This window comes from Pectinophora gossypiella, chromosome 12 (genome assembly GCF_024362695.1).
Source record: "Pectinophora gossypiella chromosome 12, ilPecGoss1.1, whole genome shotgun sequence".
Taxonomy (NCBI): domain Eukaryota; kingdom Metazoa; phylum Arthropoda; class Insecta; order Lepidoptera; family Gelechiidae; genus Pectinophora; species Pectinophora gossypiella.
Genome location: NC_065415.1, coordinates 15572096 through 15591864, shown reverse-complemented (window position 1 = coordinate 15591864; position 19769 = coordinate 15572096). Strand labels below are relative to the sequence as shown.

The window sequence follows — 19769 nt, the reverse complement described above, 5'->3', positions numbered from 1 at the left end:
TTAAATGACCATTGTTATCTTGTACCTTATCAAAAATGTATTAAGAAATAATAGTTTCCATCATTTGAAATATAACTGGTTATAACTCGTGATTTTGTTCGCATAGATTTTATAATTACATTAATTCACAAATGCTATTTTTCCAGTCCAGTTTTTTTCAGTGTCGATGTGCCCCATTTATACCCCCTTAACTTTATTTACCTTTTTTCTTACTTTTTTTTAGTTTTTTTATGGTTCCGATCTGAAACGTACCTTAAAAAAAACGGAACCTTTATAGGAACACTTTCTTGTCCGTCTGTCTCTCAAGAACCGTTTTCTCGAAAACGCGTAGATGTGTCAAGTTGAAATTAAAGTTAGTGTATTAGTACACTAACTTAGGGTAACTTAGTGTAACTTAGGGTAAGGGTCACAATGAAAAACGGTCACACGTAAAATGAGAGTATTTTGATCACAACTGAATAAATAATTTATTGAACCATATTAAATTGTGTGGTCATAAGCCTATTTGGTTATTATTTTAATGTGTAAATAATCACATGTCGTAATTATGTAATTACCCATATAACATATATACTTCAAATCATGGGTTCTCATCGCGAACATTAGGAAACATTGTTCAAAAAAATTTCAATAGATGACGCTAATAGTACCGATTTGTAATTAAAGTTTCTTTAAAAGCCAATAATCGATAAATAGTCACTAAAATTATGTTTTATAATGTAAAAGTTCTACTCCAACCAAAAGTTAATCAAAGATATTGGCATTTAATGGAGATTTTTATATTTTTAAATTTAGTGGTTACTCTAGCGGATTTACGTCGGAACTACGTCGAGTATGGAGCTTGTTGAGGGGTTGAACGGTCTCGTTTTTATTAACGCCATCTATAATTGTGTGTAAGAAGCTCGCTTAAAGTTGCGCCATCTATCGTTAATTATTGCAACATCGATCTAGCTTTGCCACAGATAATAAAATATTACGTTTTTAAAAGTTTGTGTTTATTTGCAAAATACATTTTTATTGAATTTATTAAATGTTTAGTTGTAATACCGTTGTAATAATTATGGGAGATACAATATCAAATTTTAAAAATAATATAACCACCTACAGATATCATTAGAAACTAAATTTGAGAACAAAAAAAACGCAACTTTCAAATAACCTACCCAGTGTTGCCAATTTAGTGGATTTTCCACTAGATCTGGTGGTTTAGACATGTGGTTCGGCGAAAAATATTAGTTTTAGTGGCTAGTGGATTTTTTAGTGGATTAGAGTCCTTCCAGTTAGCGGTAAGTGACGAATTTAACCACTAACACAACCGAATATGGTTTATGAGTTACTTGAGCGAAAGAACCAATATAGTTTATTTATTAGTACATAATACATACAATAAGTTTCAGATTGAGTAAGATCAAGATGCCTAAGCCACAGTACACCCAAAAGTTTCGTGATTGTTGGTTACGTGACCCAGTTTTAAGGGATTGGTTGCAAATAGTCGAAAGCACTGGTGATCCAGTTGCTAAGTGCAAATTATATGGCATATTATTAAGGAATCATTATTAATAATAATTGAATAATTTACCCTGTCTCTAGCACGTCTTTACCTACGACGCGGCGCTAAAGAGGGGGAAAAACATCCCACGATCTGATTGCACTGATTCGGCTTTGGGTTGTCTAGTGATTCTATAGTCTCTGCTTACCCCGGTGGGAAGTAGGTGTGAGTTTATGTATGTATTTTATCTAGTGAAATTCTGGTGGTTCGAGAGACCGCTCAGTTTTAGTGGTTTCTGGTGGTTTGCACGGCCGCATTTGGTGGTCTGGTGAAAATAAAGTTGGCAACACTGAACCTACCTATGTTTGAAAATGTTTGTTTTCGTTCGTTTGAATTCCGAGTCGAACGCGCCTTCTACGTTTTGTGTATTGTGATTTACAAACTGACCCTGGACTGAAATCGGACTTTGATTTGGCTTCATGAAACCTGCTTTCACGTAGCGACACAGGAACAGTGGTTATAAAAAATGCCTGCAGACAATTGTTCTTATTATAATTGTACAAATTCTTCGGAACAGAAGTCAATGTTCCGTTTTCCGTGGAATGACGTCAACCGCCTAAAAGTATGGCTTGAGAATTGCGGTAAGTAGTTAAATGTTTACTTTTATTTATTTTTAATATTAAACAAACAATTTGAAAGAATCAATGACAATCAAGACTGGAATAAAATAAAAAGAAATACCTACTTAACATGGTGGTAAAGTTATTGCCACTCCCCCTATTTGCTAGACTATTATTTCGATAATCGGTTTATCATTTGTCACCATTTAGTTTACCATAATTAATGTAATACTTAAAATCAAGCTGAGATCAACAGTTTAGAGCAGTAGAACAGTTTTTTCTGTCTGAAGAACATAATATAATTAGGTATTGTGCTCAATGTCAATTTGGAATTATTAACTTTTGTACAATTGGGTAATTTAGCATGGCATATAGATATACTAATCAAACTTGAAAATCTTAATTAGTGATTTTTAACATATTCTTACTGGGAACTCAGGGCCTCCAGATTCTGAACCAATTGCTATAACTACTAAAGCACTGGAATAGTCAAAAACTTGTAAAGTAGGTACCTACTATATGCCAATACTGTATGCGATGCATTATTATTTCCAAGTTACACATACATAATTACACATATTTCCAAGTGAACTGTGGAATAAAAGGGACAAAAGTTAAAAAAAGTCAATCAAGTACATAATTATTTCTGAATTTTGGACTGTTTTATTGAACAGTTTATAGACCAGGGCGGTTAAAATACCCACATTGAAGCAATTCATCTAAGTAAGCAATATTGCAGTTTCACATTTGTGCATATAAAAGTAAGTGTGCGATGCAAACAAATGTCAAATAGCAATATTGCTTTCTTAGATGAATTGCTTTGATGTAGCCATTTTGACCCCCCAGATATCTACTTACACATTTACTTTTAATTTAAGTTGAAAATAAATAAAAATAAAACATTAATTTATTTCTTCTTATACAGTCTTAAAAGATACCTAAGATAAATTACTATCTACCAAACCTACAGTTTTATACCAATTTCACACATCGGGACTGTGTACATTAGCCAGGAACCCAAATGAGGTATACCTAGTATCTTGGTCTCGCTCACGCCTGACCACCTTTCAGCAGGTACCAATCTATACATACATTATGTATAGGTAGGTAACTACAAGAACTTAATAAGACATGTCAAAAGTTGCTGTTTTAGTGGATTCTGCCTCTGTGTATTATTGATTAGAACATTAGGCTTATGATCTGGAGGTCCGGATACTGTTCCTGATATTATCAAAATTACTTTGTGAGATTATTCATCACAAATCAAATATTTTTAATGATCACAAACAGTTAGAACATACAAAAATTTATGCAACATACCTACTACAGTACAAATGGGAGGCCTGTTTAAGCAATTTCTTCCAGGCAACCACTACCAAGATCCAACCATTAATCTTTGTTTAGTTATGACATTGCGGACTAAGTCACTTATTTGTCCGAAAAAGTAAGAGTAAGCTTTGCTTCAGAAATTATATAGTTGGTCCGGGCTACCACCAAAACGATTACCTCCTGTTATTTGAGGGTAGAGGGTAGAGACGATCCAGCAGTGGAACATCTATAGGCTATTTATGTTTTATTGAACATTATATTCTTTTCTTGTAGGTAATATGAACATTGCCCACTTGCCTGCAGAAAATTTGCGGTCAAGGTATTTATGCATTGACCATTTCAATATCAAGTATGTACGAAATGAAAAAATGAATGGTCATAGAAAAAGACTCCAGAGAAGTGCAGTTCCAGAACCATATCAGACTCAAGACCTTCAAAATCGCTCAAGCACTTCCTCACCAGGTAAGCACAATTAATTTGTCAAGTTATTACCTACAATTGGGTAGGTAGGTACTTAACTACCACTGAATTAATACAAATACAATCAAATTTTTATTGTAGGTTAGGTACCTACCTATTGCTTGAATATCTACATAATATTGGGTTTTAGTATAGTGATAGTGAGTTATTACGTGAATGATACCTACCGACCTTGAGTTTTTTGAAATGTTAGGTACCTAGCTAATTACAACTTACCTACTACTTAGATGTAGACAAGTTAATGTAGGTACCTACCTACCTAGTTAAATGTTTAAAGTAGAGGATAGGTTGTTTGTATGAAGTGTCCGGGCTGTGATGATAGTTAGGTTCGATAGGTGCCTATAGACGTCTCGATTCCGAACCATTTTCAGTAACTAAACTATAATAAAGCCGTATTAACATAAATTGTAGGGTTTAAAATAATTAAAGACGTAAAATATTATGAAAACAGAAATTTACGACTTTATTGTACCTATACCAAGATACCTACCTACTATCTATAATACCTACTTAATACCCTAATAGGTAAGTTAGGTAGCTATAGGTAGAAAAAGTAGCTTTTCGCTTTCAACTTTACGCAGACGGCGATTGTCGTAGATGCGTAGGTAATGTAACCTACCATAACGTAACCATTTGTTTAAGTCTGAAGAGGTAACAAACATATAGGCAGATTTACCTACATACCTACTACGCATCGCATCGCATCGGACCTATCATTTGCGTTTGCGCGACTCAGCCAGTAGGTAGGTACCTGCCTACCTACAATCGTAATAACACGTGACCTCGCGCAACGCAACAAGCCAGAATGGATCTTATCTTTATAATGACATAAAGTCTATAGTTGCTCGACACACGTAATTGAGACGTAGTTGTTTACAATCTTGTACAAAACAGTGCACCGCGCTTACAGGGCTTATACGTATAGGTATATATTATAGCGGTTATTAAACTACCCAAACGCGATGCGTCGAGCGAGATTACTCGAGATCGCGGGCTCGGACATCGGGATCGGGCAGTGTTATAATAAATAGTTCATTGGTGGGCGACCCACGATTTCGTCATACATTTTATAGGTAGGTAGGTAGGTTACATTGGGACACACGATGACCTGACGCATCGTGTGTGGCAGATGAATCGAGTTAATGTAGGTAATAAAGCCTTATCATTCCACTTACTTAAGTAAGTAGGTACCGACTATGTTTGTGGCTCTTTAACGCAAAACCTATACCGCAGCGTAGCCAGACGAGATAAAAAACTAAACAAACGGACCATTACTGAGTTACATTGCGATAACCAGGGATTATCATCTCTGTCCTTATCACTCGTACGCGCAGTTATGGCGTCAGTTAATCAACGACAGCTGTCGTTGTGTTTCGTGGTAGGTACAGGAAAGCAGTCGGTACCGCAGCTGTCAACATTTGGACCGCCATTTTATGAACAAGTTCATTTCTGTTTGGATTGCGTTCGAAGTGATACATATTTTTTCGTCCCCGTATTTACCTACTTAGATTTTTGTTCTTATTATTCCGTTTCTGTTACTTTTATTTTTGCTTTTTGCTAGTATTGTGAGTAGTTGTTGATTTAAACACAGTATTGACAACATGATTAATAATACGATAGATAGTTTTATCATAAACACAGCTGACTCGGACTCTTCCGACGAATCATCTTTGTCTAGTACAGACTACAGCGATTAAAATTCGAACTCTATGATAATTTATTCAAATATAAATGTTTTGAACCTCTGAAACTTTGTTTACATTCTATATCTCGTCTGGTTGCCTTTAACACGTCAGTAATCTAATCATTATTTTTATTTAATTTTATTTTAAGTTATATCTGTCATTATTATTTTTTTATTCTATCTGTCATTATAATAATATTATAAAACAAAGCTCCCACGCCATTCGCTCGTCTGTTTGTTGGCGGCTAACTCAAAAGAAAAAAAATAATAATGACAGGTATAACTTAAAATAAAGTTAGATGTGTTTACAGGAATTAGCACCAATGTCATGACTTATAAGAAGTGTTATATATTTTTTTCTTTGAGCTTCTATATTTGCAACTTTTTACCACGCACTTCGCATGTTGCCAGTTCGGCGCCTAATCGCGCACCGCGGAGAAATACTGTCACTCACGTCGCTATATTAACAGTAACTTTGCGTCCCACTTTTTGAGCGCTGATGTTCAATCTATGTCCGAAAAAAATCAAGACTAGTGGGAGCTTTCATCGAAAAAGCTGCCTAATGGTTTTGAGATATAACAAAATAATGTATTGTGGAATTTTATAAGTACCTACCTATGTCTATCTTTTAGGAATCACTTATCATACACATTTTATTTAATATTTATAAAATGGCTACGTTAATACGTTAGTTACCTACCTACTTTAATGAATGTTATAATTGCCCTTTTCTTCCTTTATGTTAGGTATGTTACCTCCAACAACTTTGCTTTACATTCACCTTTTGGGGCCTTTGGCGACTCAATCATAACCCTGACACTAGGGTTGATTAGGCTGGTATTCCACCCACGACAAGAAAATAAGATTCACGACATTATTTATTAATACATATTATTTTTCTTTTTAGGTTCATCAGGTACTTTTAAAGTACTGACACCGAAAAAGGTGTACAAAAATAAACGGCTTCGCGACTGCGAACTTGAAGAGCTCGTGGAGCCGCCAGCAGTAGCATACCAGTGTAACACGCCGAAGAGAAGACGGTTGTCAATTACTGAAGACACGCCAAAATGCAAAGTATTAAAAAAGAAATTAGTATTGTATCTAACAAAAACAAAATGTAATACCTTTTGAATTAAAGAAGTAGTTTAATTGAATATTTATTGTATTTTCATTCTAGTCATTAAAAAAAATCCAACTTCATTAAATTTGTTAATTTTAATAATCAAGTAGGTATCTTAATTATCATAAACTAATACTATTTGTATATAAATTGTAATGAACAATTAATTATTTATAGTTACTTTAAATGATACCTATCTATGTAATGGAAAGGGGATAGTAAAATAAAAAAGACACATTTCTATTGTTTAGTTATTTATTCAAAACCATACAAAAACTCAGTTGAATCAGAAAGGCTGGATCAGTGTTTTTCCCAGGAAAACCTAGGTAACTATTTGGTACTCAACTAAAACTCATTTAAACAGGCACATTATTACCAGATTCACATTCGGCTGTTTGCACATCATCACATACTTGGGCCACATTATCTTTCCACTTATTTTATATTATCTTGACTCAACCAGGGTACTCGCTACATTATGTTACCTACAAATGAAAATATAATAGTTATTAAAAGAGCACATTAATTTTGATCGGCAATGATATTAAGAACAAAACATTTCTACCACCCATCAGGTATTATAGGCATTAGTTTATCTATGTATCACAGATAATATAATAACGTAAAATAAGCAAGATCTTGCATCCCATTGAGGTAGTCAAAGTAACATTCATCACAAGATGAACTAAGCACACGCACCTCACAAGCTTTCTGTTAGGCTAACGATAGGCCGTATTGCTACCTATAATGGTCGAGCCAACTGTGCTAGATGTGAACTGTTTAAAATAAATTAATGCAAGTCCGGTACCAGGGTTTGAACTGGTGTTCATCGTTTGAGATGCAAGCAAGTGTACCATTATGACCTATTTTATATTAGAGTAATAGTGACTATATAATAATAGTAGGTATATTGCAATGTATATACACCTTGTGTGCCAAAACTCTGCTCTGCCCGCCCTGAGAAGGAGACTTAAGGAGAGTAAGTGTGAGTTACTACTCTCTTATACCAATGAGTAGATTGGTGGAATGGAGTAGTAATAGTAGGTTCTATTTTTTACATTTAGACACATGGATGACCTATTACGCATGTAATCCGATGAGTTTGAAATTTATCTACTTTATTGAACATTTAGATATTCGGGCTCAAAGAAATGGGTTAATGGGATAATAATTTAAGCATACATACCTGGCATAGTGCGATTCTCATTTATGCAGAACAGAAGTCAAGATTAAGTTTTCACTATAATACCTACAACTCCAAAGAAAATATTTTTCTTTGAAAAGTAGTGTGGCTTTCATGAGGTAGACTTTTATCATATTCATCACTTGGTCATGGTCAGAAAATTGTTGATATGTGGTTCTAATAGCCTTTGCATGTCATTCTTCACAATGGTTATCATCGTCTTTAGAGATCTGAAATAAGTTACAGGCTTAAATTCACAACACGCTCACTGCCTAACCAGACTTATTTAACTTTTTTCAACAAACAGTATATGATTTGTACCATAGATAGGTGACAGCTACACAAAAAAACTATCTACTACATACATACTTATACTCACGCCTGTAATCCCGATTAGGCTGGGCAGAGCCACGAGTAAGCAGAGACCAATTTGGAAGCACTTTATACAAAGTCCTCAGGTGCTTAACCGGTGGTCCAATGTAATGATTCATCATGCTAGAAAAGACTTGTCTTTTATAAAGGTTCTCCTTAGTCGGTTTTACGAAACGCCCGGGATGATAAGGGACGATTGCGTTCTAGGTAGGACCTTAGCTATGTTTTTAATTATCTTCCAGTTTTAGTAACTAATTAGATACTTACAGGAGTTGGAGATATATTTTTGCCAATCTTCTTCTTATCGTGTGGGTTGTGAGGTGTCGTACCAACCTCATCAACCCTGGTGTCAGGGTTACTATTGAGCCGCCAAAGGTTACTACTTACTGATGTAAGTAAGTAGTCGTTACATGAGTCATATTTTTGCCAATACAAAATGAAGACCACCAAACATCAGAAATAATCGTATGTCAACTAACAACTGTCCCCTTGACAATGTCACAGATCATTGTCACAGATTATAATACTAACATGTCAACGTTGAGAAAAAAAAATCCGTTTGCGCCATCTATTATCTTAATTTTACTCTAACTCTAAGTAATATATTGTGCTTGCAATAACTTGCACTCAGTAAGCTGAAATTTCACTAGATGTCGCTCGATTATTTACGCTTGAGCGCTAGGGCGTTTTAGCGGCATCTAGTGGTCATTTATTAGAACTAAAAATAGCCCGAAGAATTGCCCGAGTTAGAACGGCACGGTTTCGTTGTATGACGTGAGGCATCTGTACGTTAGTATTATATGATCTGTGTTCAAATATAAATGATCTTTTCTTCTCTTATCATGTGGGTTGTGAGGTGGTACCAACCTCATCAACCCTGGTGTCAGGGTTATGACTGAGCCGCCAAGGGCCCCTGACATGGCTCATGTAACAGTTACTCACTTACTACGATCAGTAAATAGTAACCGGGACCAACGGCTTAACGTGCCTTCCGAAGCACGGATCATCTTACTTTCGGACAATCAGGTGATCAGCCTGTAATGTCCTAACCAAAGTGTCCTGTCCTAGTCGTGTCTTATTATTATTTTAAAATTGTTTTTAATATTGTGTTGTTACAACTGTAGTTGAATGGAATGTATGTGTTTATGTACGTAGATGTACCAAACACGAATTCAAACTCATAAAATCGAATTCAGAGGTTTAGAGATCGAGTCGGGATTTGAACCTGGGAACTACGTTGTAAGTCATGCAAAATCCGTATTATTATTATCATCATTGCTGAACCATCCGGGAGATATTATTAATAAATATTATTATAAGACAAGAACGTCATTATTAATTCATATAATAATTTGTAACGGATATTGAAATAAGTTCCGCTAACCTGAATTAATAACTATAAATAGGTACAATAACGCAAACATATTCGCATTTCAAAAAATATCAGTGTATTAGTGAATTTGGCGCATTAAGATAATTAAAGTACCTAAGCTTAACTTACTTACCGTGACTTATACTTTTATGTCGTGGTCAGATCTTAGACTTGATCATTTCATGATGTGCTCGATCATTCCATGAAATATAATATCACTCATTGGTCACTTGTAGTTCGGTCAGATTTTATTTTTATTTTATTCGGGGAGCTTACAGCATTATTTACACAATTAAAATCTTAATAATAAATAAAGATCAATGAACACATAACGTTTAACGACATGAACAAATGCACGGTTAATTCATGATATGGCCAAACGTTGGCAAACATCGTAAAATTAGTAACATTATCCATTGGTAGTGGCGCTGGTGTAATTTATATTTAAAACTTGATTGATATTATAATCGATGTATCAATGTAAATTCACAATTTTCCATGAATTTTTATTACACCACATAGCATGGACACCGCCTACATAAATGATATGGCCAAACGTTGATTGAAATATCATTAAACGTTGACGTTTCAACGATATGGTCAACTTAAGTTTGCTATTTCATGAAATGTGACCATCTCGAGAGATGGTCGAACACAACATGAAATGATCAATTCTATTTACAATATACTTATATATTTGCACGGCCAGATCTTAAAATTGATCGCTTCATGATATGTTCGACCATTTCATTTCAACCTACGACCTCAAAGTGAGAGGCTACCACGTACCACGTGGCTACGTGGTCACGTGGGCAACCACGGCTCGGCCATTTGGTCATTTCTAGAATTCCATTTGGTAATGTCATTTTAAATTGTGGATATTCTACAATCCAAAAAGCAAAAGTCAATGTATACCCTTTATGTGTAGCCTTTCTTTTTTTTACAGATGCAATCAGTATTCTTTATATTTTTTTTGGCATTGGTGACCATCAGTTTCGCATCACCGGTACCACCTCAAGTATGGTACACCACCAACGGTGCTCGGTACCAATATGTCTACAGACCGTTTATAAGAGTACCGGAATTAGAACCGGTACTGCCAAAACCGGCACAACCAGAACCGGTAAAAATGGAACCATCAACATCACCACCTCTAAAGCCTGATGTAATGTCTGACGTGTTTCCTGAGCCTGAAACGACTGAATTAGTAATCGTGCCGAGTTATACATATTACATTCCCGCTTATTTCTATCATAACTAAAAGAACAAATAAATAAAATAAAAGTCAGAAAAGAATTTCCAAGTAAATGAATATACGTAATTATAAAAAACTGAAAACTGTAATATACGGTAATTTATTTACAAAATAAAATATAAAATAAAATGGTAACGGGAAAAATATGTTTCATTAATCAACTTTTTCCATTCCCGTGTTCCTTCATTTTGTAAGAAGTTTCTCGTTTATATTTTTTTATTTGGCCTGACAAAATGACGAGCGCTGAAGACTTTCAACCGGTATAAAATTTAAAACAACACAATACACCTAAGGGTGCCGAGTCAGACGCGAACCTTGGTTCAGGGCATCGTTTGAGAGGTTTATGTTTGAAAGAATTAATCGACTCTAGTGGGTGGACAGCGATAAACACTGAATGAGGGAAATCGTCGACCAAGCCGGCGGGATCCATATCGGGGTACTAAGGCGCACGTTGTCGCGATCTGATTGACAGATTTTATGGCTAGAGTAATCGGGTCGTCAGAATCGTTCGTTATGTTTTTCGACTTACTACATAGAAGGACAGCTCTCCGCTCTCCAATAAATTACGTCCTTTTTGCTATCCTTACCTTATTGCTATAAAAAGCCCTATTAGGAAGCTCTACACAGGTCCTCAAAGCACCTGAGGCCGGTATAATAATATTGTTAAAGTCAATTTGGGCGATACAATGTTGACGGTAGATCGTTAATTATTAATTCATTAGGTTTTGTATTCTAAATGTTTATTTTAATGTCTGTTTTAAGTACAATAAAGAGTCTTGTATTGTATTGTTGTGTGCTGTGTTACCTATGCAGAGTTACTTTTAAGGACTTATTTAACTCGGAAATTCGTTTCTTAAAATGATTCAACAAATTGATTAGTCTAGAATAAATCTAGACAAATTGCAATCGAATATGACTGTGACAGAAATAAAAATGTATGGAGTTGACACTTCACCTTATGTCAACCTTGTACATTTTTATCACTGTCACTTTCGATTGTCATAATCGTTTTGCTTGCGCAACTTGGTTAGCCCCGGGGTGAAACGTGGGTACTCAATCTATCTCGCAATGGATGTAGATATCCTTGACCAGTCCAATTGGGAATATGAGCATAGAATAACGAATAATACTACGTATAGACCGGCAACTCTCCACCAGCGCCTGAGCTAGGTTCACCCAGTCTTACTTTAGTCTTCAATCGTATGGGCGTCAGACGATACACACACAGATGCGCGTGTACGATAATCGTCAATGTGTAGTGTCTGTGTAAAACGATTTTCTGTACGAAGTGTCCGGGGGTGATACGAGTATAGTCGTGATCATCATCATCATAGTCGTGAGCTTCTGTTCAGTCACGTTTTGTTAAATTCGGAAAAGCAAGTAACCTAGCATAATTGCATTCAGATCATTTGTTACTCTGTATATCCCGGGAATTTCAAACGTCTCTCTAAGAATGGTATCTTAATGGACGTATCAATTAATTTGATCTCATTATCAATCGTAAAATTGTATCATCATTTGAAACTGTTTCTTTCTAGAATTTTGAATTTACTAGATTTTTTTTAAAGAACGACTAGGTCCCTTTGCCGATTTTTTTCTTGTAGCTTCTTTTCCCCTGCTACACAGGTTGTAAGAAGCTGCAGTAGTTTTAGGCGGATGTGACGTTCGTTATCTATACTTATAATAAATCTGTAGAGAGGTCAATTCTGTACATTAAATATTTTTTCAAAATAACTATCAGGGGGTGATAAGTGATCGATACTGATGCCAAAAATGCAATCAGTAAAATTTTTGTCTGTCTGTCTGTCTGTCTGTCTGTCTGTCTGTCTGTCTGTATGTTCCTTATAGAAACAAAAACTACTGGACGGATTTTAATGAAACTTGGTACAATTATTCTTCACACTCCTGGACAGGTAATAGTATACTTTTCATCACGCTACAATCAATAGGAGCAGAGTAGTGAAGGGAAATCCTTTTGTATGAAAAATCTAAACCACTCAAGTTAGACGTTTGAAATTTGGCATGCAGGTACCTTAAATACCGTAGAGGTGCACTAATAAAGGAATTCCCGAAATTCCCACGGGAACGGGAATTAGCGGAAAAATCCTTTTGTATGAAAAATCTAAACCACTCAAGTTAGATGTTCGAAATTTGTCATGCAAGTACCTTAGATACCGTAGAGGTGTACTAAGAAAGGAATTCCCGAAATTCTTACGGGAACGGGAATTAGCGGAAAAATCCTTTTGTATGAAAAATCTAAACCACTCAAGTTAGATGTTTGAAATTTGTCATGCAGGTACCTTAGGTACCGTGGAGGTGCACTAAGAAAGGAATTCCCAAAATTCTCACGGGAACGGGAATTAGCGGGAAAATCCTTTTGTATGAAAAATCTAAACCACTCAAATTAGACGTTTGAAATTTGGCATGCAGGTACCTAAGATACCGTAGAGGTGCACTAAGAAAGGAATTCCCGAAATTCCCACGGGAACGGGAATTAGCGGAAAAATCCTTTTGTATGAAAAATCTAAACCATTCAAGTTAGATGTTTGAAATTTGTCATGCAAGTACCTTAGATACCGTAGAGGTGTACTAAGAAAGGAATTCCCGAAATTCCCACGGGAACGGGAATTAGCGGAAAAATCCTTTTGTATGAAAAATCTAAACCACTCAAGTTAGACGTTTGAAATTTGGCATGCAGATACCTTAGGTACCGTAGAGGTGCACTAAGAAAGGAATTCCCGAAATTCCCACGGGAACGGGAATTAGCGGGAAAATCCTTTTGTATGAAAAATCTAAACCATTCAAGTAAGATGTTTGAAATTTGTCATGCAAGTACCTTAGATACCGTAGAGGTGTACTAAGACAGGAATTCCCGAAATTCCCACGGGAACGGGAATTAGCGGAAAAATCCTTTTGTATGAAAAATCTAAACCATTCAAGTTAGATGTTTGAAATTTGTCATGCAAGTACCTTAGATACCGTAGAGGTGTACTAAGAAAGGAATTCCTGAAATTCCCACGGGAACGGGAATTAGCGGAAAAATCCTTTTGTATGAAAAATCTAAACCACTCAAGTTAGACGTTTGAAATTTGGCATGCAGATACCTTAGGTACCGTAGAGGTGCACTAAGAAAGTAATTCCCGAAATTCCCACGGGAACGGGAATTAGCGGGAAAATCCTTTTGTATGAAAAATCTAAACCACTCAAGTTAGACGTTTGAAATTTGGCATGCAGGTACTTTAGTAAACTTAAAGCTTAGTTGCAACAGGATATTACAAAATTCTCACGGGAACGGTAGTTAGCGGGAAAAAACATTTGTATGAAAAAATCAAATCTAAATAAAAGGAGAAACTGACAGACTCAGTGACTGACACATCAACGCATAGCCTGAACGGCTAAACGTAAGCATTTGAAATTTGGAAGGAACATAGCTTAGGTACCGTAGAGGTGCACTAAGAAAGGAATTCCCGGAATTCCCACGGGAACGGAAATTAGCGGGAAAATCCTTTTGTATGAAAAATCTAAACCGCTTAAGTTAGACGCTTGAAATTTGGCGTGCAGGTACCTTAGTTAACTTAAAGCTTATTTGCAACAGGATATTGCAAAATTCCCACGGAAACGGGAGTTAGCGGGAAAAAAACATTTGTATGAAAAAATCGAAACCGCGTAAGATAGATGTTTTCAATTCAATTCAATTAAATTATTTATTGCATTCCATGAAGTACAATGGGGTGTTACATAGGCATAGGAACTAAAACATGGACCCTGTAGGTCACAGCAACGTTGAAGGGAAGAGAGGAAGTGTGTATTAAAATTAAAACTCAATGAACAATCAATTAAAAAAAAATCAATTCAATCAATTGATTGCATGCATGCATACCTTAGTAAAAATAAAGTTTATTTTTGGCTGTATTTTGAAAAATGGGAGTTATTGGGAAAAAAAAATGTATGAAAAAATTTAAACTGCATAAGTTAGATGCTTGAAATTTGATATGCACTCCCACACACACAAAGATCTCTCTCTTATATAACACGCCACGCGGACGAAGTCAGAAAGTAGAAAAACGTGATAAATAAGTTAAATAGAAAAAAGAAAAAATTTTCGTTAGTTTTAGATTTGTCTTTATTTAGTCACTAGCTTTTGCCCGCGACTTCGTCCGCGTGGCGTGTTATATAAGAGAGAGATCTTTGTGTGTGTGGGAGTGCATATCAAATTTCAAGCATCTAACTTATGCAGTTTAAATTTTTTCATACATTTTTTTTTCCCAATAACTCCCATTTTTCAAAATACAGCCAAAAATAAACTTTATTTTTACTAAGGTATGCATGCATGCAATCAATTGATTGAATTGATTTTTTTTTAATTGATTGTTCATTGAGTTTTAATTTTAATACACACTTCCTCTCTTCCCTTCAACGTTGCTGTGACCTACAGGGTCCATGTTTTAGTTCCTATGCCTATGTAACACCCCATTGTACTTCATGGAATGCAATAAATAATTTAATTGAATTGAATTGAAAACATCTATCTTACGCGGTTTCGATTTTTTCATACAAATGTTTTTTTCCCGCTAACTCCCGTTTCCGTGGGAATTTTGCAATATCCTGTTGCAAATAAGCTTTAAGTTAACTAAGGTACCTGCACGCCAAATTTCAAGCGTCTAACTTAAGCGGTTTAGATTTTTCATACAAAAGGATTTTCCCGCTAATTTCCGTTCCCGTGGGAATTCCGGGAATTCCTTTCTTAGTGCACCTCTACGGTACCTAAGCTATGTTCCTTCCAAATTTCAAATGCTTACGTTTAGCCGTTCAGGCTATGCGTTGATGTGTCAGTCACTGAGTCTGTCAGTTTCTCCTTTTATTTAGATTTGATTTTTTCATACAAATGTTTTTTCCCGCTAACTACCGTTCCCGTGAGAATTTTGTAATATCCTGTTGCAACTAAGCTTTAAGTTTACTAAAGTACCTGCATGCCAAATTTCAAACGTCTAACTTGAGTGGTTTAGATTTTTCATACAAAAGGATTTTCCCGCTAATTCCCGTTCCCGTGGGAATTTCGGGAATTACTTTCTTAGTGCACCTCTACGGTACCTAAGGTATCTGCATGCCAAATTTCAAACGTCTAACTTGAGTGGTTTAGATTTTTCATACAAAAGGATTTTTCCGCTAATTCCCGTTCCCGTGGGAATTTCAGGAATTCCTTTCTTAGTACACCTCTACGGTATCTAAGGTACTTGCATGACAAATTTCAAACATCTAACTTGAATGGTTTAGATTTTTCATACAAAAGGATTTTTCCGCTAATTCCCGTTCCCGTGGGAATTTCGGGAATTCCTGTCTTAGTACACCTCTACGGTATCTAAGGTACTTGCATGACAAATTTCAAACATCTTACTTGAATGGTTTAGATTTTTCATACAAAAGGATTTTCCCGCTAATTCCCGTTCCCGTGGGAATTTCGGGAATTCCTTTCTTAGTGCACCTCTACGGTACCTAAGGTATCTGCATGCCAAATTTCAAACGTCTAACTTGAGTGGTTTAGATTTTTCATACAAAAGGATTTTTCCGCTAATTCCCGTTCCCGTGGGAATTTCGGGAATTCCTTTCTTAGTACACCTCTACGGTATCTAAGGTACTTGCATGACAAATTTCAAACATCTAACTTGAATGGTTTAGATTTTTCATACAAAAGGATTTTTCCGCTAATTCCCGTTCCCGTGGGAATTTCGGGAATTCCTTTCTTAGTGCACCTCTACGGTATCTTAGGTACCTGCATGCCAAATTTCAAACGTCTAATTTGAGTGGTTTAGATTTTTCATACAAAAGGATTTTCCCGCTAATTCCCGTTCCCGTGAGAATTTTGGGAATTCCTTTCTTAGTGCACCTCCACGGTACCTAAGGTACCTGCATGACAAATTTCAAACATCTAACTTGAGTGGTTTAGATTTTTCATACAAAAGGATTTTTCCGCTAATTCCCGTTCCCGTAAGAATTTCGGGAATTCCTTTCTTAGTACACCTCTACGGTATCTAAGGTACTTGCATGACAAATTTCGAACATCTAACTTGAGTGGTTTAGATTTTTCATACAAAAGGATTTTTCCGCTAATTCCCGTTCCCGTGGGAATTTCGGGAATTCCTTTATTAGTGCACCTCTACGGTATTTAAGGTACCTGCATGCCAAATTTCAAACGTCTAACTTGAGTGGTTTAGATTTTTCATACAAAAGGATTTCCCTTCACTACTCTGCTCCTATTGATTGTAGCGTGATGAAAAGTATACTATTACCTGTCCAGGAGTGTGAAGAATAATTGTACCAAGTTTCATTAAAATCCGTCCAGTAGTTTTTGTTTCTATAAGGAACATACAGACAGACAGACAGACAGACAGACAGACAGACAAAAATTTTACTGATTGCATTTTTGGCATCAGTATCGATCACTTATCACCCCCTGATAGTTATTTTGAAAAAATATTTAATGTACAGAATTGACCTCTCTACAGATTTATTATAAGTATAGATTTCTAAAAGTACCTACCTATTCTTCATGTAATTACCTTGGTAACGAAAAATAAAATACCATAAAAACAATAATACCAGTACAACTTTATTTACATAAAACTTATACAATAGCATTGATCATGGCTAGAATTGCAGAAACCGTCACATTATTCATGATTAATTTGTTTGTAAGAATAAACAAATGGTTGGTATGATCGGTAACTCAGTGGTTTAATGGCAAGTGGTTGGTATGAGAGTGGTTGGTACGGGTAAGAAAGGTACCGTAATGGGTAAGTTGCCGCTGGCAGAGTTAAGTACCGGTACTTCAGTGGTTCAGTCTCAATCAACCGGTATTGACCACTCTCGTCCCATTTCAGTTCAGCAGCTACCACGACGAAAAGGCAGAATGCTACTATTAACACTTTCGGCTGAGCAACGTCATTATACGTCAAAATGAAAACACCAAAATCGACGCAACGTATATTCCCGTCGAAGAAAAAATATATTTTATTCCCACTACGTGATAGAGCGCTGACAGCCGATACTAATTTCTATTAGCTACGTCATTGCGCCACAACACATTAGATTCCCAAATCTCTAGCGCCGCGCTGCATTCGTTTTTACCGTCATTTTATAGAGGTCACTCACACATACACATTTATTACGCATACAATCACAACGTTGATGGACGTCATCCTGTAAGCTCCGCGCCATTGTAAATGTCTTATGTGTCAATTTTACGTGATAAGAGCCGTACAACTTTACGTGATATCGTAATAAGCGGATACTTCATCAACAGATGTATTGGTGGCTCGTCCTGGGTCCCCGCTGCGTGCAGGGATGGAAGTCTGCTCAGCGTCTCATAAATGGCTACGTTACCACTTTCACAGCAACAGAATTTTTGGCAACTGTTACATCACCTCTGTACCTGCTATATTGCTCGCGCCTGCGGAGGGCCACTCGGTGCTTCCTGCGTCGCCGCAGATTGTTGATATTGTGGATAATTCTTAGTCATTGTCCTGCATCGCTACCACTTGTAGGCATAGAGAGTGACCCGACATCTCTTGTATTGCCACTGTTTGCTGATATATAGAGGATAATTCAGCATCTCGTCAATCTCGAAGTTATTCAAGAGATGCTAAAGTGAATGAGAGGTGGCTGGCGGGACGCAGAACGGTGCCTCCAGTGGGAACGTTGCCCGTCTCGTGGCCGTTCTCGAGACGTATAATCAAGTGAGAAACAACGACCAGGACGTCGAACATCGTCCTCAGTTACGGGTGCTCGGTAAGAAGTCTACAACGTGTGGGGGAAACATTTAATTGAATTTGAATACATTATAACAGAAGTAGACGGACCAAATTCAGAGCACCTGCAGAAACATTATCAAAATACAATGTTGGTACTATTATCTAATGTGGTTTTTCTCAATCACATGTAGCTCGAGGCGGTGTTTAGCGTCTTGGTACTCGTTGCCTGCTGGTTTGTATGTCGCGGGAGCGGCTTCGAAATGGGCGATGTTCTTAATACTTCTTGTTCTTGTTGTTGTTTGTTCTTATGAACTGTTTAGGTTCTTACTGAATATAATGTTCTGCGTTTTTCCGGGTGAGTCCCCATTTGTCCGGCCAAGCAGTTAATGCCATCTGCGGCAAATCTACAATATGTCACGTCAAAAAAAAAGTATTCTGCGTCTTGCTGGCTGCCTCTCGTTTGCTTGAACACTGTTCAGAGCTCTGGAATGACTGCGAAATTGTCGAGATGCTAGACTATTATCTATATCTGCAGATGTTGACGACGCAGAGGGTCCTAGGTTGCCCTCTGTATCAGCAAGCGATGGTCAGGCAGGAGATGCTGAATTAGTCTCTATATCTGCAGGCAACGCCGAAGGTATTGGATAGTCCGTAGTGTCTGCAGGTTGCGGTGACGCGGCAGGTGTTGGGTGGTTTTCTGCAGGCGCCAACAATCCAGAAGGCAGAGGGTGGTCCACGGCAGGTTCAGGTAGTGTTAACTGCAGTAACGTGCCTATTTCTACCTTAGGAACCTTTCTATTTCTGCAGGCGGCGGTGTCGCGCGAGATGTTGAGTGGACTCCCACTCCATCACTGTATGCAGCGGTGGCCCGCGATGACCTTCTATTTTATCTGTTGATGAAGTACCCACGGCGGCATCCTCACCTGGACTATGACTTAACGTGGTCTTTTGTCGTTTTGGACGGAAATCAATAATTATGCTGATAGAGTTTCATTATATCTCTGAGAAGTAGAAATATCCAATACACGTATATTGAAAAAGTCGACTTGTTCTCTTGTTGCAAATAATATTTTTACTTACTCAGTGATCAAAATATAACTTTTTTATCGATTTTTAT

At 36.7% G+C, this 19769-nt stretch overlaps 2 protein-coding genes across 2 annotated transcripts in view; one reads left to right on the top strand and one right to left on the bottom strand.

Annotated features, from left to right (window-relative positions):
* The window catches only part of LOC126371640 (uncharacterized), a 342871-nt gene that overhangs the window by 75335 nt on the left and 247767 nt on the right, over positions 1 to 19769 (bottom strand). The gene's annotated exons all lie outside the window — the stretch shown is intronic.
* Positions 1850 to 7078, top strand: LOC126371353 (uncharacterized). Its single transcript, XM_050016661.1, has 3 exons — positions 1850 to 2130; positions 3712 to 3900; positions 6510 to 7078. Exons 1-3 carry the CDS (start codon positions 2016 to 2018, stop codon positions 6731 to 6733), a joined length of 528 nt encoding a protein of 175 aa, XP_049872618.1. The 5' UTR covers positions 1850 to 2015; the 3' UTR covers positions 6734 to 7078.